General features: G+C 58.8%; 3 protein-coding genes across 3 annotated transcripts; 1 reads left to right on the top strand and 2 right to left on the bottom strand.

Moving 5' to 3' along the window:
- Positions 1-2,552: 2,552 nt before the first annotated feature.
- Positions 2,553-9,534, bottom strand: ZDHHC24 (zinc finger DHHC-type containing 24). Its single transcript, XM_004596835.2, has 3 exons — positions 9,205-9,534; positions 7,874-8,151; positions 2,553-3,059 (listed from the first exon to the last, which is right to left on the bottom strand). Exons 1-3 carry the CDS (start codon positions 9,483-9,485, stop codon positions 2,764-2,766), a joined length of 855 nt encoding a protein of 284 aa, XP_004596892.1. The 5' UTR covers positions 9,486-9,534; the 3' UTR covers positions 2,553-2,763.
- A 617-nt stretch (positions 9,535-10,151) lies between these two features.
- Positions 10,152-21,870, top strand: ACTN3 (actinin alpha 3). The gene is made up of 21 exons (XM_004596638.3): positions 10,152-10,487; positions 13,467-13,581; positions 13,673-13,792; positions 14,057-14,143; positions 14,225-14,312; positions 15,085-15,163; positions 15,257-15,338; positions 15,917-16,002; positions 16,108-16,200; positions 16,593-16,823; positions 16,945-17,092; positions 18,348-18,498; positions 18,792-18,900; positions 18,988-19,128; positions 19,270-19,452; positions 19,860-19,994; positions 20,096-20,275; positions 20,665-20,811; positions 20,919-20,984; positions 21,322-21,480; positions 21,575-21,870. The coding sequence occupies exons 1-21, from the start codon at positions 10,353-10,355 to the stop codon at positions 21,731-21,733; spliced, it is 2,694 nt and encodes an 897-aa protein (XP_004596695.2). The 5' UTR covers positions 10,152-10,352; the 3' UTR covers positions 21,734-21,870.
- Positions 21,871-22,275: 405 nt separating this feature from the next.
- On the bottom strand, positions 22,276-27,384 carry CTSF (cathepsin F). The gene is made up of 14 exons (XM_012930246.2): positions 27,007-27,384; positions 26,719-26,817; positions 25,966-26,050; positions 25,809-25,870; positions 25,615-25,690; positions 24,952-25,065; positions 24,673-24,818; positions 24,468-24,564; positions 24,298-24,378; positions 23,279-23,398; positions 23,092-23,156; positions 22,895-22,985; positions 22,545-22,603; positions 22,276-22,453 (listed from the first exon to the last, which is right to left on the bottom strand). Exons 1-14 carry the CDS (start codon positions 27,235-27,237, stop codon positions 22,379-22,381), a joined length of 1,401 nt encoding a protein of 466 aa, XP_012785700.2. The 5' UTR covers positions 27,238-27,384; the 3' UTR covers positions 22,276-22,378.
- Between the last annotated feature and the right edge of the window lie 503 nt (positions 27,385-27,887).

Below are 27,887 nucleotides of genomic sequence, written 5' to 3'. Positions count from 1 at the left end.
ACAGGTCAAGCCCTTGGGCCAGCCTCCACTGCTTTCCCAGGCCATTGGGGAGCTGGATCAGAGGTGGAGCAGCTGGGACTCTGACCAGCACCACAGGAGTGGCTTTACCCACCATGTCGTGGCACCAGCCCCGTTACTTCTGATGCAGCTTCCCACTAATGTGCTGAGAGGTAATGGAGGATAATGCAGACCCTTGGGCCCCTGCCTTCCATGGAGGAGACCCAGCTGGAACTCCATGGTCCCTGGCTTTGGCCCGGCCCCATCAGGGCTGTGGTCAGCGTTTAGGGAATGAGCCAGTGAATGGAAGATCCCCTGCTCCTTGTCTTCCCTCTGTCACACTGCCGTTCCATTATATACTTCAAGGGCAGGGTGGGGGACATCTAACATGAATTCCTGCAGAAAACTAAAAACAAAATGGCAGAATTCCTAGAACTGATAAGCATGAATCTGCAGAATAAGAAAACCCTCACAGCAAAATACCCAAGCCCCCCCAAAAAGCCTGAAGACAAGCGCCTGGCGCTGTGGCCCACGGATGAAGACCCCGTCTTTGGTACAGGCATCCCGGATCAGAGCTCCGGGTCAAGTCTGGGTGACCCTGCTGCTGATCCAGCTTCCTGCTAATGCACCTGGGAAGGCAGTGGACGATGGCCCAAGCATTTGGTCCCTCGGTACCGACGTGGGAGACCTAAATGACATTCTTGGCTCCAAGATCGAGCTGTTGCAACCATTTGGGGAGTAGACCACGGATAGATCTTTTTCTGTCTTAAGTATTTTTTTTAATTTAAAGGGCATCTGTTAGGAATTCACAGCAAGTATACTGAGTGGTGCAGTACTGCACTTCCTTCCAGCTACCTGCGCGCCACACTGGGTAGTGATCTTAGCTTTGCCGGGGGCCCGTTAGATAGGAGATGTAAACACCTGGACGGAAGATGGAACCTTCTGTCAGTGGTAGAGTCATCAACGGAAGAAGCGGAAGAGACCAGACAAGTCAGTTAAGAGTCTTGTATATGCTGTTCACGAAACATTTTCATGAACTCCACAACAGGACGGACATTAGCTACTTCAGAATACAAAGGGAACATCATTGTGATAACGTGATTGACATTAGCTGGGGAGCTCAACCTCAGGTAGGCACCAGCTGCCCACCCCCAGCAGATCCATAAATTCTGTTGGGTGCCCACTTGCGACCTCAGGAGGATTTTCCCTGGTGGCGCTCAGCAAGCGATTCCTAAAATGGTCACGGGAAAGCCGGCACCGAGACTGGAGCTCAGTGGAACAGAAAACCTGACTCCGGTGTACTCGGTGGAGCGCTGCACCGAGGGAGGGATGCCCTGCAGCTCCAGAATAACGACTAGACACATCTCAGAAGCAAGCTGGGAAGTGGCAAGGTGTACTCATCGTTTGTATAAAATATAAAACACAAAACATGCAGAAGCAGTACAGTCCTGTGAGAGGAACGCAAACACAGGAACAACCAGGACAGGACAGCATCCCCTCCTTCAGTCAGGGAGGACTCAGTGGAAAATGGGGTGGGGAGGTGTCCTTTCACAACTAATCACTGTGTGATAATCACCCTGGAGCAGGGGAGGAGGCAGCAGGGTGAGCACCAGGGGCCAGGCATCTCGGGCCCACATGCATGCAACCTGCTACATGAGCCCTAGGAGTGGGGGAGGGTGGCCATAGGGGAAGCCAAGGTTAAGGACACCCTCGTTCCATATGAGGGTGTCTGGTCATATCAGGTGCTCCTGACCCATATGCACCATGGGGAGGCAGCAGGAGACGGCTGGAGCAAAGGGGAGACCTGGGCTGACTCTGCTCTGGGGGCTTAGAGCAGATTCCTGGGGGGTGAACTCTGCCCACCCCTCTCCAATTTTAAAAAAGGAGTCGGGTATGCCTCCCATTTCACAGGAGGGCCTTCCTGTGGACTGAACCCCATTTTGGGCCCAGAGTCTTTCCCCCCCTCAGCACCCCTGGGAACTGGAACTACTTACCTCTAGTTTATCCTCCACCCTGCCTCACCCCAGAAGGGTGGCAGCACCTTCACGCATCCCCACTGGGGCCCCTGATTCTCTGCTGAGAGGAAGCAGCCTCCTTGCCACATTCGTGTCTCCCTCTCTACTCTCTGCCCAGCTGTTTCAGCCTGTCGATATTCATAGAGAAATAGTTCTCCAGGAGCTCTGAGGAGCACTGCTCGCTTCAGCTGTGCAAGGTGCAGGGGGAGCAAAGACCCACACCAAGCAGGATCCCGCACTCCCTGAGCCGTCTCATGCCACCTCCCGGCAAGTGCCTTAAGCCTCCCCAGCTCCACCTCCTGCCCCATGGTCTCGGTGCGGCCTGTCACTTATCCTCAGGATATTTACCATGGCATCGGGAGAGCCGCTGCGCCATGGACAGCTGAGGGAGGCCGCAGGAGGTAGCCACGCTCCAAAGGTGCTTCTAACAACAACGTGTGGGACCCCGGAATGTTGGCCTTCTCACTGCCCCAGCCCTGCAGCCAGGCCAGAAGAAGGGAGACCTGGGCCCTCAGGCCAGACAATCAGGGCATGCAGAAGCAGCAGCCCTGGCTTAGGGAGGGACCAGAAACACAGCACCGGAGAGTGAGGAGGGAGGTGAGGGGACAGTGGGCAGGGGCAAGGCCACAGCCAAGACAGAGCTAACGATGCCCACTGCAGCTCTCAGGCCAATCCAACTTCCTCCCTGAGAGTTGTAGGTGCAGCCCCTGCCATACACCCCCGTGCCCGGGCAGTGCCGTCTCTCCTGGGGTCAGGAAGCCCTAAGTTCCCCCTCAGCGGCTGTGGGGAAGGTGATCCCATCCCCTGGCAATGGGGAGACCAAGAAAGGCCAGAGCCAGACCAGAGCCCAGCGGGGCCCCAGGGCCGCCTGCAGGTTGAGGCTGGGGCCCAGGTCGTAGGCATGCTGGCCCCGCGCCCACTCCCACGTGGTCTGGCCCCGCAGCAGCAGCATCCCGTGGAAGAGCAGCCCGGCCACGCACAGTAGCGCCCCTGCCACACACGTGTCCATCACAAAGGCCAGAGCAAACTGTGCCAGAGACACCCGGCCTGGAAGGAGAGAGCAGAGCGGTCAGAGGACAGAAGCCAGCCCACCCCGCTCCCAGCCCATCCCCTGTCCTCCCCACAACTCCAGTCCTTTGCGGCTGGGGTCACGGGAACCTGTTTGCTGGACACGTGCCATATGCTAGGGGGCAGGGCAGGAGTGCCCTAGAAGAGGTCAGTTCTCAGTTACTTAGGTCACCATTGTTCAATGCCTAGGCCTAAATAGGAGATAACAGGCATCTGCCCAACCAGGAACCATGGGATGCCACAAGACCCCAGTGGGACACGCTGGGCAGTCCCATTTACAAGAAATGGACCTGGCACAGTAGCCTAGTGGCTAAAGTCCTCTTCTTCTGTGTGTCAGTTCTAATCCCGGCAGCCCCACTTCCCATCCAGCTCCCTGCTTGTGGCCTGGGAAAGCAGTGGAGGACGGCCCAAAGCCTTGGGACCCTGCACCCGCGTGGGAGACCTGGAAGAAGCTCCAGGCTCCTAACTTTGGGTCAGCTCAGCTCCAGCCTTTGCAGCTGCTTGGGGAGTGAATCAACGAATGAAAGAGCTTGGTGCGTCTGAAAACAGTTGAAAGAGCTGATTTGACACGGTGTGAATTTTACCTCAAAAGAGATGGGAGTGACACCTGAGGGTCTGGAGGCCAATCTGCCAGGCACCCACACCAGTCCGAGAGCACGGCAAAAGCTGGACCAGTCAGAATGCAGGGAGAGCAACAAGAGTCATGGCCAGAACACAGCATTAGGGAGGCAGCATTTGCAGATCAGATCAAAGCAAGCAAAAAGGAACCCAGAAGGGAAGGCAGAAGCGCAAGGCGGAGGGGAGGACACTCGGGGCTATGGGCCATGGCCAGCTTCCTGCATCTGAAAGCTCTCCTGAAGCAAACAACTCCGAAGGAGCCACAGTGCAGTGAGCTGAGCTGCCACTGCAGCACCAGCATCCTTTATGGGCACCGTCTGAGTGCCAGTTGCTGCTCTACCAATGCTCCAGCTCCCTGCTGATGGACATGGGAAAGCAGTGGAGGGTGATGGCCCAAGTGCTTGAGCCCCTGGACCCACGAGGGAGACCCTGCTGCATTCCAGGCTCCTGATGAGGGCCTGATCCAGCCCCAGCCTTTGCAGTCATTTGGGGAGTGCATCGGTGGAGAGAAGATCATTTCTCTCTCTCCTCTGTAACTCTGCCTCTCAAATAAAATAAGCTCAATCTTTAAAAAAAAAAAAATGATTCATGAGGCAAGAGCAGGCAGACAGAGCTTCCACCCGGATGCCGGCAACAGCTGGGGCTGGGCCAGACAGAAGCCAGGAGCCAGAAACTTGATCCAGGAGGAACGCAAGTACCTGGGCTGTCACCACTAGGGCACCCATCAGCAGCAGCTGAGCTGGGATTTTTACCCAGGCACTTCGGGATGGGATGAAAGCGGCTCAACTGTCGGGCCACAGCAACACCTCCTGGAGTGTTGCGGATTCTGCTGAGTCAGAGCCCCACGTCCCGTGGCAGTTTGGAGGCAGGAGCCACAGTGCAGCAGGTGCAGGATGAGTGAGAGGTGAGGGCCAGTAGCTGTGAGCCTAAGCAGGTCCCATGGGAAGTTTGCACATGGGCGGCAGAAGAGAGAGAAGGGACAGGAGGAGTGGTGGGGAAAGGGGAAGGGGAGCTGAGGGCTGAGGGTCTGGGGCTGACAGGATCGCACGAGGTGTCTGTTCAGGGAGGAAGGCAGTAGCCCTCAGAGGCTTGGGACACGTGGCCAAGCTCAGCGATAGAGGTACAGGTTTTAACAGGTGCCCACAGACACCCTGTTCTCTCTATGATGGATCTTGGAGGACAGAGAGTCGGAAGGTCTGAGTGTTAGCTAGTGGAAGAGCAAGCTTACAAGAGAATAAGCGCCATGGCTTAGCTTGTAAAGCCACTGCCTGTGGCGCTAGCATTCCAAATGATGCTAGTTCGAATCCTGCCTGCTCCACTTCCCATCCTGCTCCTTGCTTTAGCTCCAGGGAAAGCAGCGATGGAATGGCTCAAGTCTTTGGGCCCTTGCACCCACACAGGAGACCTGGAAGAAGCTCCTGGTTCCTGGCTTCAGCCAGGATGTTGTGGCTGTTTAGGGGAGTAAATCAGCCAATGGAAACGTTCTCTCTCTCTCTCTGTAACTATGCCTTTCAGATAAATAGATACAGCTTATTTTTTTTTTTTAAGATTTTATTATTATTGGAAAGCCGGATATACAGAGAGGAGGAGAGACAGAGAGGAAGATCTTCCGTCCGATGTTTCACTCCCCAAGTGAGCCGCAACGGGCCGGTACGCGCCGATCCAAAGCCGGGAACCAGGAACCTCTTCCAGGTCTCCCACGCGGGTGCAGGGTCCCAATGCATTGGGCCGTCCTCAACTGCTCTCCCAGGCCACAAGCAGAGAGCTGGATGGGAAGTGGAGCTGCCGGGATTAGAACCGGCGCCCATATGGGATCCCGGGGCGTTCAAGGCGAGGACCCCAGCCGCTAGGCCACGCCGCCGGGCCCAATACAGCTTATTTTTTAAAAAAGAGAGAAAGGGCCCGGCGTGGTAGTCCTCACCTTATACATGCCAGGATCCCATATGGGCGCCAGTTCTAATCCTGCTGGCCCCACTTCCCATTCAGCTCCCTGCTTGTGGCCTGGGAAAGCAGTCAAGTGTCCTTGGGAACCTACACCCACATGGGAGACCTGGAAGAAGCATCTAGCTCCCAGCTTCGGATCAGCTCAGTTCCAGCTGTTGTGGCCACTTGGGGAGTGAACCATCGGACAAAAGATCTTCCTCTGTCTCTCCTCCTCTCTGTATATCTGACTTTCCAATAAAAATAAATAAATCTTTAAAAAGAGAGAGAGAGTGAGATAAGCAGGCCTGGTATGGGCCAGCGACCGTGAACATGGCCTGCCATGGAGACCTATGAGTGCTGCCAGAATGGGCAGGAAGGAGGGCTGGGTGACTACAACGTGGACCACTGTGGGGGTGAGGAGAGGAGAGAGAGGGTGACTCAGGGACGAGGTGGTTTTGGAGGTGGTACATGGGGATTATGACCGGTGTGTGGACCAGCAGAAGGAAGTCAAATGAAGGAAGAGGTTGGGAAGTAAAGCCATTCAGGGTTAGGCATGAGCTGTGGTGACCACAGGGAGGGGTATCCCTGGTGAGCTGGGCTGCAGGGGAGGGGCACAGTGGAGGGTTGGGTGGAGAAGGCGGGCAGAACAGTCGCTGAGGCAGCATGGTGGGGGCAGTGTGGAGGAGCTATCCTGGCACAAAGAGAATGTGGAGCAGACACGTCGCTGTGCATAACAGGAAAGAGAAGGACCACCACCCCCAGCAAGCCATCCTGGCTCTCTGCTGCCTGGCCTGCCGGAGCCACCTCCTTGCACCAGCACGTAGCGCCCTCAACCACTGTTCCAGCCTTATTTCGTGCAGTTCCCAACAGAGGGCTGCTTTGCCCTTGGTACCCCATGCCTGCTGCTGGCATCACTGTGAGCACCACCCTCCACCTTCACCCCCTGACCCCAGGAACCCAGCCCTGGTTCTCCCAGCCACAACTCTGCATGGGGACATCCAGGTGCTCATGTAGGCACGGCAGCCACAGCATTGGAGAACTAACCTGCAGGGGAAAGACCACCCCCTCCCACTTTATTTTATGTATTTATTTTTATTTCTAAATAGCTGCCTTATTTGAACAGCAGAGTGACAACAGAGAGGGAAACAGAGTGTGAGCTTCTATGTACCAGTGCATTCCCCAAATGGTCCCAACAGCCAGGGCTGGCCCAGGCCAAAGGCAGGAGCTTCATTCAGGTCCCCAACATGGGTGGCAGGGGCCAAGCACTTGTCTGTCTTCCACTGCTTCTCCAGGTGCACTAGCAGGGAGCTGGATGGGAAGCGGAGCGGCTGGGACTCAAATTGCCGCTCCTATGGGATGCCAACATTGTAGGCACTTGGCTGACCCGTCATTCTTTCAAATACATAAATGAAGATTTTTTTTTAATAAATGCATTTTTTAAAAGTCGAGGGGGCACTGTTGTAGTGTTGCATAGTAAGGCCCTATCTGTGACATCAGCATCTTGTATCACAGTTCTAATTCAATTCCTGGCTGTACTAGCCATTTGAAGATGGGTGTGAACCAGTAGATAGAAGATCTCTCTCTGCCTTTCTTTCTCTCTTCCTCTTTTACTGACACTCTGTCTTTCAAATAATTAAATCTTTAAAAAAAAAAAAAAGTTCCTGGGGCTGAGCCTATTAGTGTAACAGGTTAAGCCCCCACCGCTAATGCCAGCATTCCTATAAGAGCACCAGCTTGAATCCCAGTGCTCCATTGCTGGTCCAGCTCACTGCTTATGGCCTGGGGAAGCAGTGCAGGATGGCTCAAAGCCTTGGGCCTCTGTCACCCATGTGAGAGCCCTGGAAAAAGCTCCTGGCTCCTGGATTTGGATCTGCTCAGCTCCAGCCAGTGTGGCCATTTGGGGAGTGAACCAGATGAAAGATTGGTTCTGTGTCTCTTTCACTAACTCTTTCAGATATTTCAAATAAAAATAAATATTACTTGGCGGGGAGGAGAAGCAGAATAGTCAGGACTTGAACCAGCGTCCATATAGGTTGTAGTGCAGCAGGTGGCAGTTTAATTCACTATGCCACAGTGCCTCTCCACCTCTGCCCACCCCACACCCTGACACAAACTTTTTGGAGTTCACTTGACTTCTCTTGAAGCCCTGGATTGTCTATCCTGCACACCACCCTCTCTCATTCGCTCCCCCTGCCCCCTGGAGCTGGGTCCCCAGCGCCCACCCAGCCTGGGCTGACCCAGGAGAGCCCCACCTGTGAGTAGCATGAGCCAGGGAAGAAGAAGGAGGGCGGCGGTGTGCAGGGGAGCCTGGGCCCGCAGGAGGGCAGCCAACGCGGGGCCCAGCAGCACAGAGACGTGCAGCAGGACGCCGGCGGCGTGCAGCAGCAGGCACAGGAAAGGCCGGTAGTTATGGAAGCCCACGCAGCGATCCAGCAGGCGGCAGTGATGGTCCCGACGCAGGATGCACACACGGCAGGCCGAGCAGTGCCCGCTACGTGGTGGCACCTGACTCTGGCACTGGTGGCAGTACCTGCAGGGGGCAGGAGGGAGAAGCTGCATCAGGAACCTCTCCCCTCCCGCAGCACAGCCCACGAGAACCCATCCTGGGGAAGCAGGAGACGCCGGCCCCTCCAAGTCTCCACAAGCACAGGTACACACAGGGAGTGGCGCCTGTCCCAGGCCCCTTCCCTTCGCGTGTCAGTGATATGGGTCTGGTTCCCAGCTCTGCCTACACCCCCCTTGAGGCCTTTCTCCTGCTCCCAACAGCGTCCTGTCACCTCCTCTACCACAACCACCTGGACCCCTGGCCACCCACACGGTCCTCTGGCTCCTGCCTGGTGTCCCTGCAGCCGCCCTCAACCCCTACCTCAGCCTAGCCTTCCCCAGTAGCCAAACTGTGAGGCTCTTAAAGTCAGCCATGTCCTTCCTCGGTGCCAACCCCTGCACCCCTTCCCAGGTGGTGCCTCAGGGGCCTTGCTGTCACCTGTCCCATCTGTCCCCTCAGCTCTCTCCCTGGCTAACTCCCCCACGACCTCCAAGGTTTTGCTCAAAGGCCTCCTCCGTGAGGCCTACTGGACCATATATCTTAAATTGTGCTAAACATGTTTTTTCTTTTTTTCAATTCAAAATGACAGCTTTGCCTATTGAAGGGTACAGGGACACCTTATGCCTCCCAGATGCAGGGCGAGATAATTCAACTAAGGTGATGAACATGTGTGCCCATCTCCTCCAATGCTCCTCGTGTTTGGGGAACCCGTGAAAAACCCAACCTTGCACCCCTTTCCCGGCTCTACTCTGGCTATCACCTTCCAACATTCTAGATAACTGAGCGACTCATTCTGCCGAGCTCCCCTCTCCCCGCCAGGCTGAAGGGAGGTTCCGGAGGTCAGAACCTTGCTTTATTGCATCCCCCACCCATATCTTGTACACAGTGCTAAAGGAGTTCTCGAACACCCCCCAGACCACCCTCCAAGCTAACATGAAATCTGGTTCTAATATCTCCAACCCCGGGATTCTCCCCGCAACTCCACCCAAGAGGGAGCCTCCAGCTTCTCCCCCCAGGCCGATATCCAGCCCCACTTACGCCCAGCCCTGGCCCAGCCCGCGGCCAGCCAGCATCACGCCGCGGATGCTGGGGTCCGAGCGCAGAAACAGCGCCACGTTGCCCAGCAGGTTCAGCAGCTGGAAGGCGGCCAGCGCCAGCTGCAAGGTCCTGGCCAGGGGGCCCAGCGGCGGAGGCCCAGGACCCAGCACCAGCACGTAAGCCAGCACCAGGCCCACGGCCGCGGCCCACAGCGCCGTGAGCACCAGAGGCAGCCGCACGGGTGCCCCCTCGGCGCTCGCGCTCGCCCACGGTAGCCCCATGGCCCTGGAACCCCGCTGGCCAGGGAGTCCCACTGCCCTGCCGCTTCCGTATTGGGGAGGGGACGGCGGCTAACGGACGTCTGTTCCCACCAATAGAAGCTGGGATCGAAGACCGCGGCCGCAGATACCAGCACGTGATTGGGCGGCCGAGAGAGCAGGCGCCACCTTGCAGGCCCGCGGAGCCCGCGGCGTCGGGGACACCCCTAGTGGCCGCCCCGGGCGCCCCGCTGGCCTTGGTCCCCGCCCGCCCCCGAAGCCTGCGGGGTCGGCGCGCCGGGAGGATTGAGTTGCAGCCTGGGCGGCGTCGGGGTTTCCCTGCTCAGCACATTCCCCCCACACACCCCATGGCCGCTCGGTATTAATAGCTCCAGCGGCGGCGCCTCCAGCTGGCTCCGCGCCGCGCCTGGGGCTCGGGTGACTCTTTGGGTTACCTCAGCAAGCGCTGGAAGCAGTTCGGCGCCCGTGGCCGGGGGCTCTGCGGCCCACCAGCGCGGTGCAGCGAGGTCGGCCAGTGGCACCAGCTGTGCCGGAAGGTGTCCCACGCATGGATGAGGAAGCAGGAGAGATTACGCGGCTTGCCCAAGGTCCCACAGCACCCCAGTGGTGGAGCCGGGACTCGAACCCTGGAGACCTACCCCAACGCACCCACACCCCCCCACACACACACCCCGTGCACTAGTCCCCAGCCTCCCCACCCCGACTCCAGGGCAGCCTCTAGCCGCGCCCCAACCCCAGCGCCCGCGCCCCTATCCGGCCCCACCCTCCTCCCCCATATTTAGCGCGAATCCGATCCCCGGCCGAACGGGGGCCCTACTTAACGCGGCCCGCGAGCCCCGCAGCGTTTGCAGAGCGGAGAGCCCCAGCGCTATGATGATGGTGATGCAGCCTGAGGGGTTGGGGGCCGGGCTGGGGCCTTTGGGGGGCGGCGAGTACATGGAGCAGGAGGAAGACTGGGACCGCGACCTGCTGCTGGACCCGGCCTGGGAGAAGCAGCAGCGCAAAGTGAGTGTGGGCCCATTTGCTGGCAGACAAACTGAGGCCTTGTCGGTTGAGACCACTGCCCAGCCCAAGACCTGCCCGCAGGCCTCTCCGCTGTCTCCTACCTAGGGCTGGAAGGGACCGCTTGGGATACAGAGGAGAACTCCTGGGGTCTCCTCCCTGGGGCTCATCCACCTGCCCTGGGTTAAAAAGGATTAGGCAGTGGCAGACAGACCTACCTCTTGGGGACAGGGGAAATGGATAAAGAGCCCCCTTCCATCCCAGGGCTTATGGCCAGGCCAGAAATAGACTCTGAGATTGAAGGGTGGTGGTGGGAGGGCCCCCCCTTACTCACCCCCTCCTCCATATTCTTTCAAGAGAGGAATTGGTCCTCACTCTGGTCCATGTGACAGCTGAGCAAACCAAAGCCCAGACAGGTGCCAAGTCACGTATGTGTCATTTATGTCCCCAAGGAGAGGATCTTTACTGCCCGCCCCACCCCCAATCCTTCCCAAGATACCCCTCCCCAGGGCAGCTGAAAAGGCCAACACACTGGGGTGAGGGGGACAAGGGTTCCCTTACCCGTAACCTGACTCCTCAGCCAGATGGCCACTTTTCTGCTGAGGCAGGCCTTGGAGACTCTGGTCCTGGCCACAGGGGCAGCTGCTGTCCAGGCCCTGCCTTGTAGGGTGCTCTGGGCTCCCCTCCATTCCTCCCTGAGCTAACTTGACTGCCAAGTTTTCCCAAATCTGGGTTCCCAAGAAAGAAAATTACCTGGGCTAGAGTGAGAAAAAGTTGGGGAATGGCAGGCCAGGCGGGAGTTAGGGGACTGGAGAGAACAGCGCCATGGGTACCATGGACCCCTCTCGTCATGTGTGGGGAGCCCATTGAAGCACAGGGCACAGGGAACCCCAGAATTTCCAGCCAGCAGAGCACTTCTGGAGGGTCAGCGAGCTGGCAGGTGATGAGCCCAGGGCCTGGGAGGTTCAGCTGGCTTGGCTGGGGTGCCTGGGGTTTCATACCTCCCCCACGCAAGTTCCCTCTGCACCTGTCTCCAAGCGTGGCTGTGCCTCTGGGACCGGGGGTGGGAGGGTTTGGCAATCTCCCGGTGATGTCACCCTTGCCTCTGGCTCCAGCGCCACTTGCTCTGTGGCCACCTGCTCTGAGACCGCTCCCATCCCCACCCCCACCTCTGTCTGTCCAGGCCTCTCCCAACTCCAGGTCTGCATACCCCTCACAGGACACAGACCTGTCGGTAACTTGCATCTGTCACTTGGTATACTATGCCCTGAATATCCTTCCTCCCTAATTCACAGCCCCCACCCTCCTGGCTCATTCACCGGCCGCTCCAGGATTCAGCCAGCAGACCCCTGTACCTGAACATTCTGGTTATGTCTCTCGTCCAACGCTGATTATTAACTGAACAGCCTTGGGCTCAGCTTTAGCCCCATGCTCCCCTGCCCCTGAATGCCCCTTCTCCATCTTGACTATTCCATCTGAGGGCATCCCGTGGCCTGCTGCACATCCACCTCCTCCCTCACCCCAACATAGTCATTCATCCCATGGATATTGCTGAAGGCGATCTTGCCATGCCAACACCGTATGGGGTACCAGGATTCAGTGCCCGCACCTCTGTCTTGTGATCCTCTGAACCCCTCACTCGCAGGCCTCCTCCCTTACCCTTCTGCCAGCCCTCACCGCCTCCTCCCTGCTCCCTTCTGTCCTGCTGAGCCATTTTTTCCACCCTGCAAAACCAACAGTTCTCCAAAATACAGCTCCTGCCACCTCCCTCCTGTATCCCCCAGGCTTGCCAGAATCACGCTTCACCCTCAGGATCAAGTTCAAACTCCCCCGGCTTTAGCATGGAGTGTGCATGACCTGGCCCCTGCTGCCCCTCCGGCCTGCTTCTTATCACTTCCACCCCTGCACCCCAGCTGCATTCCAGCAGGACCCAGAGAGGCCACAGCACCTGTCTCTCTCCGGCGGGGCTGGTCCTGCCTCACCCTTCTCTGCCGTTTTATCATTGTGCTAAGCAAATAGTAGCCTTCTCTGAGAGCCTCTGTCCCCCAACTCCCTGCCAAGCCTTAGACTAACATGACTCTGACGGCCGACAGGGACCAGCTCTCGTTAAGAGTCCTGTGCTCTGGGTCTGTGTGGGCCCGAGACACTCCAGGGTTAAAAGAGACTCCAGCTGCCCTCACTTGGGTAGCGTAGATATGCAGCATGCACTTACATACCTGCAGAGATGGGCGGCTCACTCCCTGCCCTCAGCAATGGGCAGCCCCTCAAGTATTTACAACACAAGCTTCGCCTGCCAGCTCCTGGGGGTGTCCGGAAAGCCACTGAGGCCAAGCATTCCAGAGAGAGCAAGGGGCTGACCCCAGAGCATGAAGAGTGAGAGGTTCGAAACGCAACTGTGGACTTGGCCAAAGACTTCTCTGGCCATGGCAAGAGTTCCGGGTCCAAGGCTTGGCAGGCTGCCAGCTTCACAGACACATTGCCTTGGACCACCTGTCTACCCTCTCCCCCACCCCCTGCGTCCTGTCAGCTGGAGGCTGAGGCCACAGGCCTGGCTCAGTGAGTTTCAGGGGGAGCAGGCCCTCTGCCAGCCCAGACGCCAGACCAGGCTGGGGTCTCAGTGATCGCCTACAGAGGCCAGCGAGGACCTGCATACTTAGGGTCCACCTGGCGGCCACTGGGCTGGAATTAGACTAGCACAGATGCACGGTCCTTTGGTCAAAGCCCTCCAGGTGTGTTTCTACCCATATTTTACAGAGGCAGTGTCACCTGGGAGCATGTACAGGTCTTCCCATAGCCCTGGCCAGCATGTATGGTCAGCTGGAGGTCTCCTGGGTGTTGTGGGGTGGGGATTGCTAAAGCTCGGGGGAAAAGGGCTGGTTCAGGGTGTACAGCAGGTCCATGGAAGAGCCGGGACTTGAACCTAGGACCTGAAGCTCTGAGATCTGGCCTGAGTCTTGCCCTCTGCCTCCACCCCACCCCCAGACCTTCACTGCCTGGTGCAACTCACACCTGCGCAAGGCAGGCACCCAGATCGAGAACATCGAGGAGGATTTCCGCAATGGCCTCAAGCTCATGCTGCTTTTGGAGGTGATTTCAGGTGAGCGGCAGTGGCTGTGGTGGCGTGCTGGAGGGGACGCCTGCTGTGACCCCATGACTCCCTGACCTCTGATCCCTCCACTCCCATCCAGGAGAGAGACTGCCCAGGCCAGACAAGGGCAAAATGCGTTTCCACAAGATCGCCAATGTCAACAAGGCCCTGGACTTCATTGCCAGTAAAGGAGTGAAGCTGGTGTCTATTGGGGCTGAAGGTGAAGGAGGAGAGGGTCCCAGGTGGGGAGAGAGGGGGTGGGAGGGCTCCCTGAACACAGGCAAGACACTTCCGTGCACGTCCGTATGCAAACTCCATGTGCACAGCGCCCGGCACCCAGCAGGGGTTGTTGAGTCCTTGAATAACCGTGGACATTTCTTGGTGCTGGCTGTGGGATGGGCAGGGAGGACCAGGTCAGGGGGAGAGGAATGAGGCCGGGCAGCTGAGCTGAGGCGCCTGGTTTCCGGCCCTCCCCACCACACAGAGATCGTCGACGGGAACCTCAAGATGACGCTGGGCATGATCTGGACCATCATCCTGCGCTTCGCCATCCAGGACATCTCTGTGGAGGGTGAGCGCTGACCAAGAGGTGTTGGCAGGAGGGCTGCCCAAGCCCTTGCCCAGCTAATGCTCCTGCCCTGTCCCCTGCCAGAAACCTCGGCCAAGGAAGGCTTACTCCTGTGGTGCCAGCGCAAGACGGCACCGTACCGCAATGTCAATGTCCAGAACTTCCATACCAGGTGGGGTCCTGGAGCCCAGAGTGGGGGAGCCCCCCAGGCCCACAAGGGCCATAAGGATGGGCCCTGCATGGGGCCAGGGATGGAGGGAAAGGTCCTAGTCAAGTTTTTTTTATTACTATTATTATTTTAAAATATTCATTTATTTGCAAGGCAGAACTATTGAGAGAAAGAGAGAGAGACTTCCCATCCACTGGTTCATTGCCCAAATGACTGCAATGGCCAGGCCTGGACCAGGGCAAAGCCAGGAGCCAGAGCTTCATCCGAGGCTCGTCTGTGGGTGACAGAGCTCCTAGATCTTGGAGCATGTTCCACTGCCTTCTTAGGCACATTAGCAGGGAGCTGGATCAGAAGTAGAGCAATGGGAACTCTGGCTGGTGCTCATTACAGAATGCCAGTGTCAGGTGGCGGCTCCGTCGGCTGCACCACAGTGCCAGCGCCTATAGCCAAGCTCAGGAAACAGTGAGTGGACAGTCTAATGGACTGCAGTCTGGGAGGAGGGTGACAGAGGACTCCCGGAGGCAGGTGCAGTGGGACCTCCCTGGAGAGGCTTGGCGGCTGGACACGGAACGTGGCAATAGAAAGTGGTCTGGCCTATGTAGGGTATGTGTAGGAATTGTCGTGGATTTGGGAATGAGCCACACCTGCCCCAGCCAGGGAATTTGTGCTTCAGCCCATTTTACAGAGAAGACTGCCCCGCTTGTGGGCACTCCTGGGCTGAGGGGGGCAGGGCTTCAGGTGATCCAGGCCTGACCCCCCGATTCTCTCTGTCCAGCTGGAAGGATGGCTTGGCGCTCTGCGCCCTCATCCACCGACACCGCCCCGACCTCATCGACTACGCCAAACTGCGCAAGGTGGGCCTCTGCCACCTTCAATCCCAACACCCCAAGCTCCACTCTCAGCTGACCTTTCACCTCTCCCCTCCTGACACCCCAATATGCATCTAGGATGACCCCATCGGCAACCTGAACACAGCTTTCGAAGTGGCAGAGAAATACCTGGACATCCCCAAGATGCTGGATGCGGAAGGTGAGGGTGGTCCTGGCCGGGATAGGACTTTACCTGCTCATCAGGGTGCCTGGTCCCACCTCTGCACCTGGGCCTGCTCCTCCCTCCTCCCAGCATGCTCTGCTTGCACCCCACTCTCTGGCCCAAGTCTTCCTGCCATTACCCTTTCGCTTGTCCTCCTCCGTTCCCTACCTACTTGTCCAGCTCCACCGCCACCCCTAGCCCTGAGTAGCCTGGCATCCTATTGGTCCCCAAGATTGCAGCTCCCCTAGGCATGGCCTGCCTCAGGCTCCTCTGCCCAAGCCCACAACCTTGGGGAAAAGAGTAGACACACAGATGGTGTTAGGGCAGTTTCAGACTCCAGGAATGGCGGGCTGTCCCTCACTCACCCAGGCCTTGCACTGGGCTCACCACAAAAGGAGCAGGTCACAGGGTCCTGCAGTGATCAGAGAAGGCTTCCTGGAAGAGGAAGACATAGCTGGTGGCTGGTGCCAGGATTATAGATGTCCCCCCTTCCCAGGAAGTCCTCCTCCGGGAGTTGGGGTGGAGGAGGGCATTCGATCTGGCCATCATACACTTCACTGCCCTCCCCAACCCAGACATTGTGAACACCCCAAAACCGGATGAGAAGGCCATCATGACCTACGTGTCCTGCTTCTACCACGCCTTCGCTGGGGCTGAGCAGGTAGGGGCGCCCCACTGCCGCCAGGGCTGGGAGCACGGGTGGGACGGTGAGGGGCATGCTCCAAGGCAGCCTGCTGAATCCTGGGCCTGCCCATGCCCATCACAGGCAGAGACAGCAGCCAACAGGATCTGCAAGGTGCTGGCCGTGAACCAGGAGAACGAGAAGCTGATGGAGGAGTATGAGAAGCTGGCCAGTGAGGTAAGGCTGGGCCAAGGGCGCCCCCACTCTGCCATCCACCTGGGGGTCCAGGTCCCTGCCCCACGCAGGCCTGCCTGGGCCACACCCCTTCACCTTCCTCTCCTGCACATCATTTGTGCTTCTGACCATGCAGGCTCCTAATCATTCGCTGATTCACTCCTGGCTCAGGGATCACTAATTTGCTGATCCATTTGTTACCTCCTTAACCCACAGTCACAAGGTGTTTTGCTAAGACTTGCCCCTGGCCTTAGAAATGAATCTTCCCTGACCAGTACAGACTGGCCCCATTCTGCCCTCTGTCATCATGCAAGTCCCCCTCCATGCACTTGCACCCCCAGCATGCTTGGGAGGTGCAGAAGTGGCCAACGGGCTCAGAGTTCCTTGCCCCACAGCTGCTGGAGTGGATCCGCCGCACTGTTCCATGGCTGGAGAACCGAGTGGGTGAGCCTAGCATGAGTGCCATGCAGCGCAAGCTGGAGGACTTCCGGGACTACCGGCGCCTGCACAAGCCGCCCCGCGTGCAGGAGAAGTGCCAGCTGGAGATCAACTTTAACACGTTGCAGACCAAGCTGCGCCTCAGCCACCGGCCTGCCTTCATGCCTTCTGAAGGCAAGCTGGTCTCGGTGAGTCTGACCCCCACGTCCCCCTAATCCCCAGCTCAGCTGTGCTCTACACAGCCCTGGGTAACCTCACGGGGGTACCCCCCCATCTGCACTATGGGTGACCCATGACAATGCTGCACAGGATATTGCCAATGCGTGGCGGGGGCTGGAACAAGTGGAAAAGGGCTACGAGGACTGGCTGCTCTCAGAGATTCGGCGCCTGCAAAGGCTGCAGCACCTGGCCGAGAAGTTCCAGCAGAAGGCTTCTCTGCATGAGACCTGGACCAGGGGTATGTCCACTCTGGGGGGCAGAAGGGGAAGGGCTCTGCAGGGAGCAGAAAGGTAGCAGGTAGCCTCTTCGTCCTTGCTGAGGCCTCTCCACGCTCTTTGGGCCCTGGCTGCTATCTGTACAAACTCAATCCGTCCCCCTCCAGGCTTCGGCCCTCTTGGGATCTTGCTGGGAGGAGTCTACTTTGTAGCGGTTTCTTTGTCAATGTAGCAGGTGTCTGAGCCCCAGCCCCGACCTTAGCCTGACACCACTTCTACTAGTCAAAAGTATATTAAGGCTGAAATAGTGCATATGTCAGATAGAAGAGAACTTCCAAAAGTTTGTGGAAAATATAATTTTTATTACAGTGGAAAATAGAATGTTTATTACAGTGCAAAAAAAATAGAGCCCATGCATGGTTTTTGCATCTTTCATTAACTTTTAAAGGCCTTAATATTCATGAATGTCAGAATTACCAAAATAAACTTACCATTACTTTTTCCCTTGAAATTTTTGAAGAACTTCATATATCCGTGTAACATTTTTTTAAGATTTATTTTTTATCTGAAAAAGTTAGAGAAACAGAGATCTTCCATCTGTTGTTGCACTCCTCAAATGGCCACAATGGCTGGGGGCTGGGCCAGGCTGAAGCTAGGAGCTGGAACTCCTTCTGGGTGTCTCGGCATAGGTGCAGGGCCCAAGCACCGGGCCCATTAGCAGGGAACTAGCTTGGAACTGGAGCAGCTGGGAGTTGTGTGGTTTACATGGATGCCAGTACTAGCAGGTAACACCAGCCTCTACTGTTCTTCATTTAAAAATTGAGAGGCATAGTGCCCCAATCCACTAATTCACTCCTCAGAACCCCATAGGCTGGGAACTCATTCCCAACTACTTGGGCCATCTTTGACCGCCTCCTGGGGTCTGCACCCTTAGAAAGCTGGAGCTGAGAACCAGAGCTGGGAACTGGACTCCCTCACCAGATGCACGTGTCTTAACCACTGTGGCTCTTAGGATGTTGGTTTTTTAATTGCATAAATAGGGTATTCATTCTGCACAAGCACTTTGTCCTAAGAGTCTTCACCGTGGTGAGCCAGGGGAAACCAAGTCAGAGGCTCAGGACGCTTGGACAGCCATAGAGAGGCATGAGGTCACTGGTCACAACGGCACTCCCAGCCAGTGCCCAGGACCAGCCTGGGGGCACAGGGTCATCCCCCATCCACCAATCGCGAGTGTACCTCCTGCTCCCGACCCAACTCCACGGAGCTGTCTCCGCGCAGGCAAGGAGGACATGCTGAACCAGCGCGACTACGAGTCCGCGTCACTGCAGGAGGTGCGGGCGCTGCTGCGGCGCCACGAGGCCTTCGAGAGCGATCTGGCAGCGCACCAGGACCGCGTGGAGCACATCGCTGCGCTGGCCCAGGAGCTCAAGTAGGCGGGGCCCGCAGTCGGCCCGCCCCTGGGTGCAGAGCCCCGCCCCACACCAGGCCACCTCCAACGAACCTGCCCTTTCTCTCAGAACCCCACCCATGCAGTCCCATCTCTCCACCAAGCCTCCCCCCTCCCCATGGGGACCCGCCAAGAGCACCCCAGGCAGCCCAGGTTCCTGCAGCAGCCTACTGGGCCACCCACCTGTCCAGGCTCCCGTCCCCCAGAGGGTGGTCCAGAGGCAATCGAGCCTGGTTCTGGGCACCCAAGCTGGCGCGTCTTCCCCACCCCCCCAGCGAGCTGGACTATCACGAGGCCGCCTCCGTGAACAGCCGCTGCCAGGCCATCTGTGACCAGTGGGACAACCTGGGCACACTGACCCAGAAGAGGCGGGACGCGCTGGAGGTGGGGCACAGGGCAGGGAAGCTGGGGAGGGTGGAGTCCAGGCCTGCCAGGCAGGCTGCTGACCCCTGCCTTGGCCCCCTGCCCTAGCGCATGGAGAAACTCCTAGAAACCATCGACCAGCTGCAGCTAGAGTTTGCCCGGCGGGCAGCGCCCTTCAACAACTGGTTAGACGGTGCCATAGAGGACCTGCAGGACGTGTGGCTGGTGCACTCCGTGGATGAGACCCAGGTAGGTGCTGAGGGGGCACAAGGTGGGTGTGGATGGGCTCCTGGGCAGTGGGGACCTGAATTCTCTTCCTTGTGCCAGCCCTGCCTGCAGGGGTTGCTGCCCCCTTTGCTGACCATTGTTTCTTGCCTGTGCCCTCTCCAGAGCCTGCTAACTGCACATGAACAGTTCAAAGCCACATTGCCCGAAGCCGACCGGGAGCGGGGCGCCATCCTGGGCATTCAGGGTGAGATCCAGAAGATCTGCCAGACGTATGGGCTGCGGCCCAGCTCCACCAACCCCTACATTAGCCTCAGCCCGCAGGACATCAACAGCAAGTGGGACATGGTGAGTGTTGCCTTGGGCCCTTGCTACCCTCCACTAGTATGCTCTCAGGGACCCAGAAACTCAGGGGTTCTGAGATAACGGGGAGATGCTCGCCTTCAGGGCTGAGGTCAGCCACAAGCACCCACCCCACTCCCACGGGCTGCCCATGCTGGCCTCACCCACATCATGGTTCTGACAGCTTCCCAGGCTGTGCGTGGGCAGGTTCTGCAAAGCCATCTATGTCAGCTATAAGAGGAGTCTACAGGGCTCGAGTGACTTGCCCCAAACACAACGCAGCTCAAGGCAGCTGTAGGAGCTGCGTCTGACGCTGGATGGAGCCACAGAGCCCATCTCTTCCCCCACATCATCTTCCAGGTTCCAGAGCTAGCCAGCCCTGGCATGAGTGCTCTCCTTCTCCACCCGCCCAGGTCCGAAAGCTGGTGCCCAGCCGCGACCAGACGCTACAGGAGGAGCTGGCGCGGCAGCAGGTGAACGAAAGGCTCCGGCGACAGTTTGCAGCCCAGGCCAACGCTGTGGGGCCCTGGATCCAGGCAAAGGTGGAGGTAGGGGCCAAGTCAGGTTGGAGGGGAGCTTGGGGAGGACAGGATGGGGGATGAGGGCCCAGGAGCCCTCGCCTTCCTCCCTTCCCCTGCCACCCCTGCAGGAGGTGGGGCGGCTGGCGGCCGGGCTGGCCGGCTCGCTAGAGGAGCAGATGGCCGGACTGCGGCAGCAGGAACAGAACATCATCAACTACAAGAGCAACATTGACCGGCTGGAGGGCGACCACCAGCTGCTGCAAGAGAGCCTGGTGTTTGACAACAAGCACACGGTCTACAGCATGGAGGTGCACCTGCCGCCCTCGGGACAGGGCATGGGGGCAGCAGGCGGCGGGCCTGGGCACCTTGCTGTGTACCCAAGGAAGACCCCGGGAACCAGCAAAACCAAGTGACCCCGTCCACAGTCACTAAGTAGTTCCTAAAGCTTGGATGAGACCTGATTGACCAACCCTTAGCAAATGACACACTGTCAGCCTTGAAGGAGGGAAGGACTACAGGGCAGGTGGGACAGTGGAATGTCCAGATGGGACAGGGACCCATCTGAAGAGGAGAATTAGCCCAGGGTGTCTGTCTGTTTCTCTCTCTCTGACACACACACACGGTGGTTTGGGGGGTGGTGCTTGCCTGGTGGCCTGGTGCTAGCCGCCCCCTCACTGGCCTGGCTCCCACCCTGCAGCACATCCGTGTGGGCTGGGAGCAGCTTCTCACCTCCATCGCCCGTACCATCAATGAGGTGGAGAACCAGGTACTGACTCGAGACGCCAAGGGCCTGAGCCAGGAGCAGCTCAACGAGTTCCGGGCCTCCTTCAACCACTTTGACCGGGTTAGCAGGGACCCCAGCCCACAGGGAGGGGTGGGGGAGTGGGAGCAACTGGCAGGGTTTGGGGGCAGACCTGCCTGACACCCACTCACCCCACCAACCCTGGACAGAAACGGAATGGCATGATGGAGCCCGATGACTTCCGCGCCTGCCTCATCTCCATGGGCTACGACCTGGTGAGTCCTCCTGTGATCTTCCACCTCCACACATGGCAGGCAGCTCCTCCACACCTGCATGGAGCCATCCAGGCAGCAAGGACTGAGCAACTCCCCCCAAAAGTCATTGAGCTTGCAACAATGTTCTTACATTTGGAAAACATCACCTCACAGAGAAATCAGAGTCAGCCACCAGCCAAGGCCTCTGCCAGGCAGCAAGCAGAGTTGCACCTAGCACCGAAAACTTCCGAGAGAGAGGGCTACCTGGGGTGCCAGGGCTGTCCTCGGAGGGGACCCCAGGAGCCTGCCTGGCCTCAGCACCCACTGTGGGCATGATGCCCCACCTCTGTGACTGCAGGGAGAAGTGGAGTTCGCACGTATCATGACCATGGTGGACCCCAATGCAGCCGGGGTCGTCACCTTCCAGGCCTTCATTGACTTCATGACCCGGGAGACAGCCGAGACGGACACAGCCGAGCAGGTAGTGGCCTCCTTCAAGATCCTGGCGGGAGACAAGGTGAGTGTGGGCCCAGGAGCATGGGGCTGCGGTGGTAGGCTGGGGTCAGGGCAGAGGACCGGGGAGGCCTCACCACCTGCTCCCACTCCTCCAGAACTACATCACCCCCGAGGAGCTGCGGAGGGAGCTGCCTGCCGAGCAGGCCGAGTACTGCATTCACCGCATGACGCCCTACAAGGGTTCTGGGGCACCTGCTGGGGCCCTGGACTATGTGGCCTTCTCCAGCGCCCTCTACGGGGAGAGCGACCTCTGACTTCCACCCCTGGGGGGTTCTTGACCCAAGGCAGGAAGATCAGCTTCCTGGGGCTGATCCCATCTGTCTGTGGGAGCAAGGACTTCCGGGAACGGCCAGCCGCGCGGTTCTGAATAAAGACCCATCTGAGGGCCTCTCCCTGTCTCCTTTCTGTCATGGGGTCCCTGAGAGCTCCTGGGTGGGATCCTGGCTGTCTCACCATGACCTGCTTCAAGGACCCAGCACTCACACCACACTGGCCTCCAGGACGCCTCTTTATTGCCATTAGTAAGGGGGAGGGGACAAATCCATAGGAACAAAGGAAAGCTGGGGCTGGCAGGCAGGACCTGCTGAGGGTAGGGCTGGACTTGAAGTCAGGGTACTTCTGTCCTGCTCCTTACTGGAGCCCAGGGTCCCTGCCCTAGCCACCTGCTGCCAGGACCTCGGCCTTTGGCCCACCTTCCCTACCACAATTCAACAAAGATGAAGTGGCAACAAGTGGGCTGAGGAAAGGGAGTGGGGCAGTGCCGCTAGCCCACAGCCCTCTGCTGCCCCTCAGCCAGTAGTGCTCCCACCCCCGCCCAGGTGAGAGGCCCGGACGTGCAGATCCGGCTGGGGAGGGGGCAGCTGTGGTCAGCACCAGGTCCCGTGCTGCGGGCAGGCTCCTTAGTTCACCACCGCTGAGCTGGCCATGGTGTTCACACCGCACACCCCGGACCCACGGTACAAGTAATAGTAACCCTGTGGAGAAGGAGGCGGCATGGAGGGAGCGCTCAGGCGGGAGGGCGTGGGGGTTAGGGGGCAACACCAGAGCCATGCAGGTGAAACTCACCTCTTCACCCCAGTCGGTGCCCCAGCTGTTCTTGATGGCCCAGAAGGGCGTGGCAGACCCTGCAGGACACAGGGGGTTCAAGGGCCTCAAAGCACTTGGCAGACACCTTGGAGGGCCACTGGGTGACAGGTGCAGGGACGGGAGCCCACCCATCATGGAGACCTGGCACAGCTTCAGGGCATGGGGGAGGACACCCCTTCTCTGTCATAGTCTCACCTTTTCCATTTTGGGAGGAGGACCAGCAGTCCCAAGCATTGCCCCCCCACCTTCCCCATAGAGACCTAGAGATGCTAGGGTCCGTCTGTGGACTGGGGCAGGGTCGGCAGCAGCAGGGAGAGAGGTGGACTCACGGTTGCCATAGCCCACCAGCAACACAGCGTGGTCGATAAGCCAGGGGCTACAGAGGGGCCGCAGCGGGTGGGCGATCCCACGGCGGTAGAACTGCGGGGGGCAGGGGGAACATGAGGAGACGGAGAGGCAGTCTCCCAGGGTGGGTCGGGGGAGGGTCAGTGGGAGACGCAGGCAGCAGGCAGCAGGCGGCTCTCACCTGCATGCCAAATGCATTGATGGCCACGGAAATCGGGCCCCTCTTGGCCAACCAGGCCGCCAGCCCTGGGTGGGGTGAAGGAGGGCAGGTGTCGGTGGGCTCCCAGACCACGGCACCACCACTGGCCCCCTACCCCCACCTCTCCGCCCCTGCGCCCTGGCCGGGACTCACCCGGTCCCCTGCTCACTTTGCTCATTCCGGCTCAGCTCTACGGAGTCATTGATGTAGACCCTGGCCTTCTGCGCAGAGAAGCTGCAGGCCTGCATGTGACCCTGGTAGCTGTAGTCATCCTCTGTCTCTAGCCCCCCTGTGTCCAGAACAGGGATGGGGGTTCAGGGGCAGGCAGAGGAAACAGTGGTGGTGGTTTAGGGGCTCAGGCATGGGCCATCCCTTCTGAGGAATAGACCCATTATACAGCTGACATCACTGAGGCTGGGAGACAGGAAAGGGGACTGCAGGAGAGGTGGCAGAGACTAAACTCCACGGGGGCTTCTGCCTCCTCCTCACTGAGCCTCCTGGTCATGGCTTGCTTGTGTCCCCCCCGCCCTCCCACTCTCCTCGTCTGCTCTGGACCCTCCCTGGCTCCTGGACCAGTCCCGACATCCCCTCAGGAGTGAGGTATGTGGCCACTTCCTTTAGCGGCATTACAGATTTCCCAACATCAGGGATGCCAAGAGTGCTCACCCAAGTGCCTGCTCTGAGCCAGGAAGCATCTACACATTTCTACTCTGGGCACTCAAGTTACTCCTATGAGTCCCATTTCACAGCTGAGACAACCAAGGTCCTCAAAGAGCTGACTCGCCCAAGGTCTCCAGTCAGTGAAGGTCAGCATTGAGACAAAAATACAGGGGCTGGCATGGCGTGGTACGGTTAGGCCACTGCCTATGTGGCTGGCATCCCACTTTCCATCCAGCTCCCTGATCATGCGCCTGGGAAGGCAGCAGAAAAAGGCCCAAATCCTTGGGTCCCTGCCCCCCAGGAAGGAGACCCGGATGGAGTTCCAGGCTCCTGGCTTCAGCCTGCTCTAGTCCCAGCTGATGCAACTTTGTGGATGAAGATCTAACTCCGCTTTTCAAATGAATAAATCTTAAAAAACCAAAGAAACAAAAACCCCACAACTGCAGTTGTGTGACTCTCCTATCTCCTACCCCGCAAAAGGACTCCCTGCAGAGTGGCCGCAGCACCTGCTGCCCCACTCACACATACCCAGGTTCTTTATGGCCGAGTAGGCGTTGGAGGGCAAGCCGCCCAGGCAGGCCTTGTCCACCTTGTCACAGTCCAAGAGCTCTAAAAGACAAAAGGCCGGTCCCAAAGAGCCCTCCAGAGGAGGGGCTGGGCTGAGGGCAGAGGTGGGAGGCTGGGCACGGGCCACTCACCCTGCTCCGAGAGGGACAGCAGCGTTCCCCGCTTCAGGAACCACTGGCCCTCCACATTGCCTGTGACAGAGAAGGCCCAGCAGGAGCCACACATGCCCTGAGAGAGATGGATGGGAAGAGTGAGGGCCACAGGGCTACACCCCACATCTCCATACCCCATCCCTGGGGCCTGGCATGTACGCCCACCCTTCCCTAGGGGGCCGACCTGGTCCTTGACTTTGGTAACAGCCCCCTTACTCCTCCAGTCCCACTCCGGGGGCGCAGGGTCCTCCACGGACTTGGCCATGTGCATCTTCTGGCCGGGCTCCGACTGCAGGAGGGGATTCAGATAGATGGTGCGGAATTCCTCCTCTGCAAGCATTGGGGATGGGGTGTGTAGAGTCTACACCTTGATGGGTGCTTGATGGGAGGGGGAGCAGGCACACCTGGGGAGCAGGCCTCGTCACTTCCCCGGCTCCACGAGGACTCTGGCCAGGACTCCTACCTGTGAGGTCACTGAACTTGGTGATGCCATACTGAGCTGTGCCCCGGTCCAGGGCCTGGATCTTCTGGGCACGCATCAGGTTACTGGCAAAGACGGACAGACGCCATTCGGCCTCTGAGGAACAAACAGCAGGAGAGGAGGGGGACTGGCTGGGGCCAGCAGGCAGGGCTCCCTCTCCACCCCACGAGGGAGGAGTTGAATGCTGGGACAGGCCTGAAGCTCTTTTCAACAACAGAGGAGGGCGGGGGCAGACGGGAACGGAAGGAAAGCCTCAGCAAGGGATGCGGTGGGAGGTGGGATGGATTCTTCGGGTCAGGCTAGAGTGACAACTTTTTGTGGTAGCAGGTGGCAGAAAGCAGTAACCAAAGTGGAGTCCAGAAGACATCAACCAGGAACGCCTTGGGGGGGGAAGCACCTGGCGCTGGGGCCTCCCACACAGCACACCTGCCCCACCCCCACCTCACCCCGCCCGGAGTGTCTGTCAGCTGGCAGGCTCACCAGGTGCTTGGCATACCTGCTCAGTCCCACAAGAACGGGGCGAGGGGACTTGCAGGAGAGGGGCTCCTCAAAGGGCTGTCCTGTCTTTCATGTCCCTTCCTTCATCCAATGCCAGCTGACCTGATGGTGGACAGGCACAGCCAAGGCAGGGACGGGGCTCCTCACCTTCCTTCGACTCGTAAGTCCGGTTATAGGTGTGCATAAACTTCTGGAAGATTGACGCCATCTTCACAGAAAAGTCCTGGAAAGGCAGAAGCATCTCTCCAACGAGTTCAGCTGGATGTGGGGAGTCCCCGGCAGGGGGTGGGGATGCCAAGGGGAGTAAGGCTACAGTTGCCTACAAGGACCGGCCCCCTCACCTGGGACAAGGAATTCCTGCCCAGCCCTGGGAGCACATATTTCAAAGTCTCATTTCCGTCATCTGAAGAAGGTCAGAACAGAAACCAAGGCCGAACTGAGTGAGGTCCTGGAGAGATCTGGGGAGACTCTCACAGCACCCCCAGGGGAGCCTGGCACCTGTCACTCTTGTTTCCACCGGGCCACAGTCCCGCCTCAGCAGCATGTGCTTCCCCAGCTCGTCCAGGACTTGGAAGCTGCAGAGCTGCAGGGAGAAACAGCAGCCAGTCTTGGGGTGTGGCGAGAGACCCCACAGCCACCAGCAGCACCCAGCCAGCTCTCAGTTAGCTCCCAGACAATCCCAGCCAGCTCCCAGCAGTTCCCAGCAGCTCCCAGGTAGCACCCAACCAGTACCCAACAGGACCCAGCCAGCTCCCAGTGGCTCCCAGCAGACTCCCAGTAGGCCCCCAGCAGTATTCAGTCATGCTACCAGCAGCACTAGTCAGCACCCAGCAGCACCCAGTCAGCACCCAGCAGCTCCCAGTCAGCACCCAGCAGCACCCAGGCAGCCTCCCTTTTACACATTTGCCCTCAGGACCTGGGAGGTGACTCAAGATGGAGTGACTGCTTACACCCAAGATCCCATCTCCACCTGCTTTTTAAAGACTTATTTATTTATTTATTTGAAAGGCAGACCGAGACATAGAGAAGAAAGCTCTCTCCTGTCTGCTGGCTCGCGCCTCAAAGGGCCACAAAAGCCAAGGCTGGGTCAGACCAAAACCAAAAGCCAGGAGTTCCATCTGGGTGCAGGAAGCCAAGTTCTGTGGCCACCCATGGCTGTTTTCCCCAGTGCATTAGCAGGGGGCACGATCACCAGCAAGCAGCCAGTGGGGACTGGGATGCCCGACTCACCCCAGAAGCCCCAGCACTCACCAGGGTTTTCCTGGACACAGGGAGCTGGCACACCGTGGGTTCATGACATTGCGGCTCCTCCAGGGTGGCCTCCAGTGTGTAGAGCGACCCCTGACCCTCCTGGGTAGAGCGGCAGATGAGGCGGACAGGGACGCACTCCTTCCCTCCCCATGGTGCCTCCCCTCCCAGTTCCCGACCCCAGAGAGCCTTCTCTCCACCGTCCATTCCCTCTCCTACCCCCCAATATACACCACCCCCGCAAGTCCAAGCCAAAATCCCCATCCCAGGGCCGAGGCCCGGCAGCCTTACCCGGCGGACGCGCCCGCGAACGGCCCCCAGCACGGCCTGCGCGCCCGCAGCCCGGCCCTGGTTGTACATCTTGAGGGCGAAGCGGGCGGCTCCCAGCAGCTCTGGGTCCAGCGGCCTCCAGGCCCGAGCGACCACTGCTCGGGGCTGGGCAGGGGCGGGGACGGCGCTGGGCAGCAGCCCCAGCAGCCACAGCGGCCAAAGTGGCCAAAGCAGCTGCAGCCAGGGAGCCATGGTGAGGGCGAAGAGCGGGCGGGTCAGGACGCACCGACCCACAGACGTGTCAACCAACCGACCCGGGGGCTGCACCCGCGGCTTCTGGTAGTGGGGGCCGGTCGCTCCCACCTGCTCCGGAGGTGACGGGCACCGGCCAATGGGCGCTGGCCAGAGGCGCCTGCGCGCAGGCTTATTTACGCGAGGCACGTGGGAGAGCGCGCGTGCTGGGGCGTGTGCTGGGGCGCAGGGGTGTGGGGAGCGGAGGATCTCCGGTGCCCGGAGGGTTAAACCGGGAACTTCGGGCCCTTTGTAGGGCTCCCTGAAGACCTCCTGAGTAGCTGTTGTCCTCATGCTAAGGGTTCAGAGATTGAGTGGCGTGCCAACCTGGAAAGCAGAGAGCGAACTTGAACCCAAGAACTTGGCCTAGGTTCCTGGCTACTAACATCGTTCGTGCTCAGGCTACCTTATACTAAAGAGGAAGTCCAAGGTGGAAATAAACAGCAGAGAGAGAAAAATATCCTCAAGTATAAAGGATTTATTCAGGCGTGAGCGAAAGGATGGTAATCAGGAATGCGCGTGGTGGGAAGCCACCAGGTGCTTGCACTGGGGAATGGGGAGGGGCGCTGGAGCTCTCTGCCGGGAGCACCTGGCGTGCGCAGCCTGGAGCC

This window comes from Ochotona princeps, chromosome 4 (assembly GCF_030435755.1).
Source record: "Ochotona princeps isolate mOchPri1 chromosome 4, mOchPri1.hap1, whole genome shotgun sequence".
Classification (NCBI taxonomy): domain Eukaryota; kingdom Metazoa; phylum Chordata; class Mammalia; order Lagomorpha; family Ochotonidae; genus Ochotona; species Ochotona princeps.
This window is presented reverse-complemented; position numbering and strand designations above follow the sequence as displayed.

Excerpts from the sequence above, each read along its gene's own strand:
- ZDHHC24 (XM_004596835.2), bottom strand. The coding sequence starts at position 9,485 with ATGGGGCTACCGTGGGCGAGCGCGAGCGCCGAGGGGGCACCCGTGCGG. Across the intron at positions 8,152-9,204 it reads GGGCTGGGCCAGGGCTGGGC|GTACTGCCACCAGTGCCAGA; the intron begins GTAAGTGGGGCT and ends TGCCCCCTGCAG. Across the intron at positions 3,060-7,873 it reads CTGGCTCATGCTACTCACAG|GCCGGGTGTCTCTGGCACAG; the intron begins GTGGGGCTCTCC and ends CTCTCCTTCCAG.
- ACTN3 (XM_004596638.3), top strand. The coding sequence starts at position 10,353 with ATGATGATGGTGATGCAGCCTGAGGGGTTGGGGGCCGGGCTGGGGCCT. Across the intron at positions 16,003-16,107 it reads CCTTCGCTGGGGCTGAGCAG|GCAGAGACAGCAGCCAACAG; the intron begins GTAGGGGCGCCC and ends TGCCCATCACAG. Across the intron at positions 16,201-16,592 it reads ATGAGAAGCTGGCCAGTGAG|CTGCTGGAGTGGATCCGCCG; the intron begins GTAAGGCTGGGC and ends CTTGCCCCACAG.
- CTSF (XM_012930246.2), bottom strand. The coding sequence starts at position 27,237 with ATGGCTCCCTGGCTGCAGCTGCTTTGGCCACTTTGGCCGCTGTGGCTG. Across the intron at positions 24,379-24,467 it reads GCTGTCCCTCTCGGAGCAGG|AGCTCTTGGACTGTGACAAG; the intron begins GTGAGTGGCCCG and ends TTTGTCTTTTAG. Across the intron at positions 22,604-22,894 it reads GCTGGTGGGCTATGGCAACC|GGTCTGCCACGCCCTTCTGG; the intron begins GTGAGTCCACCT and ends TGTGTCCTGCAG.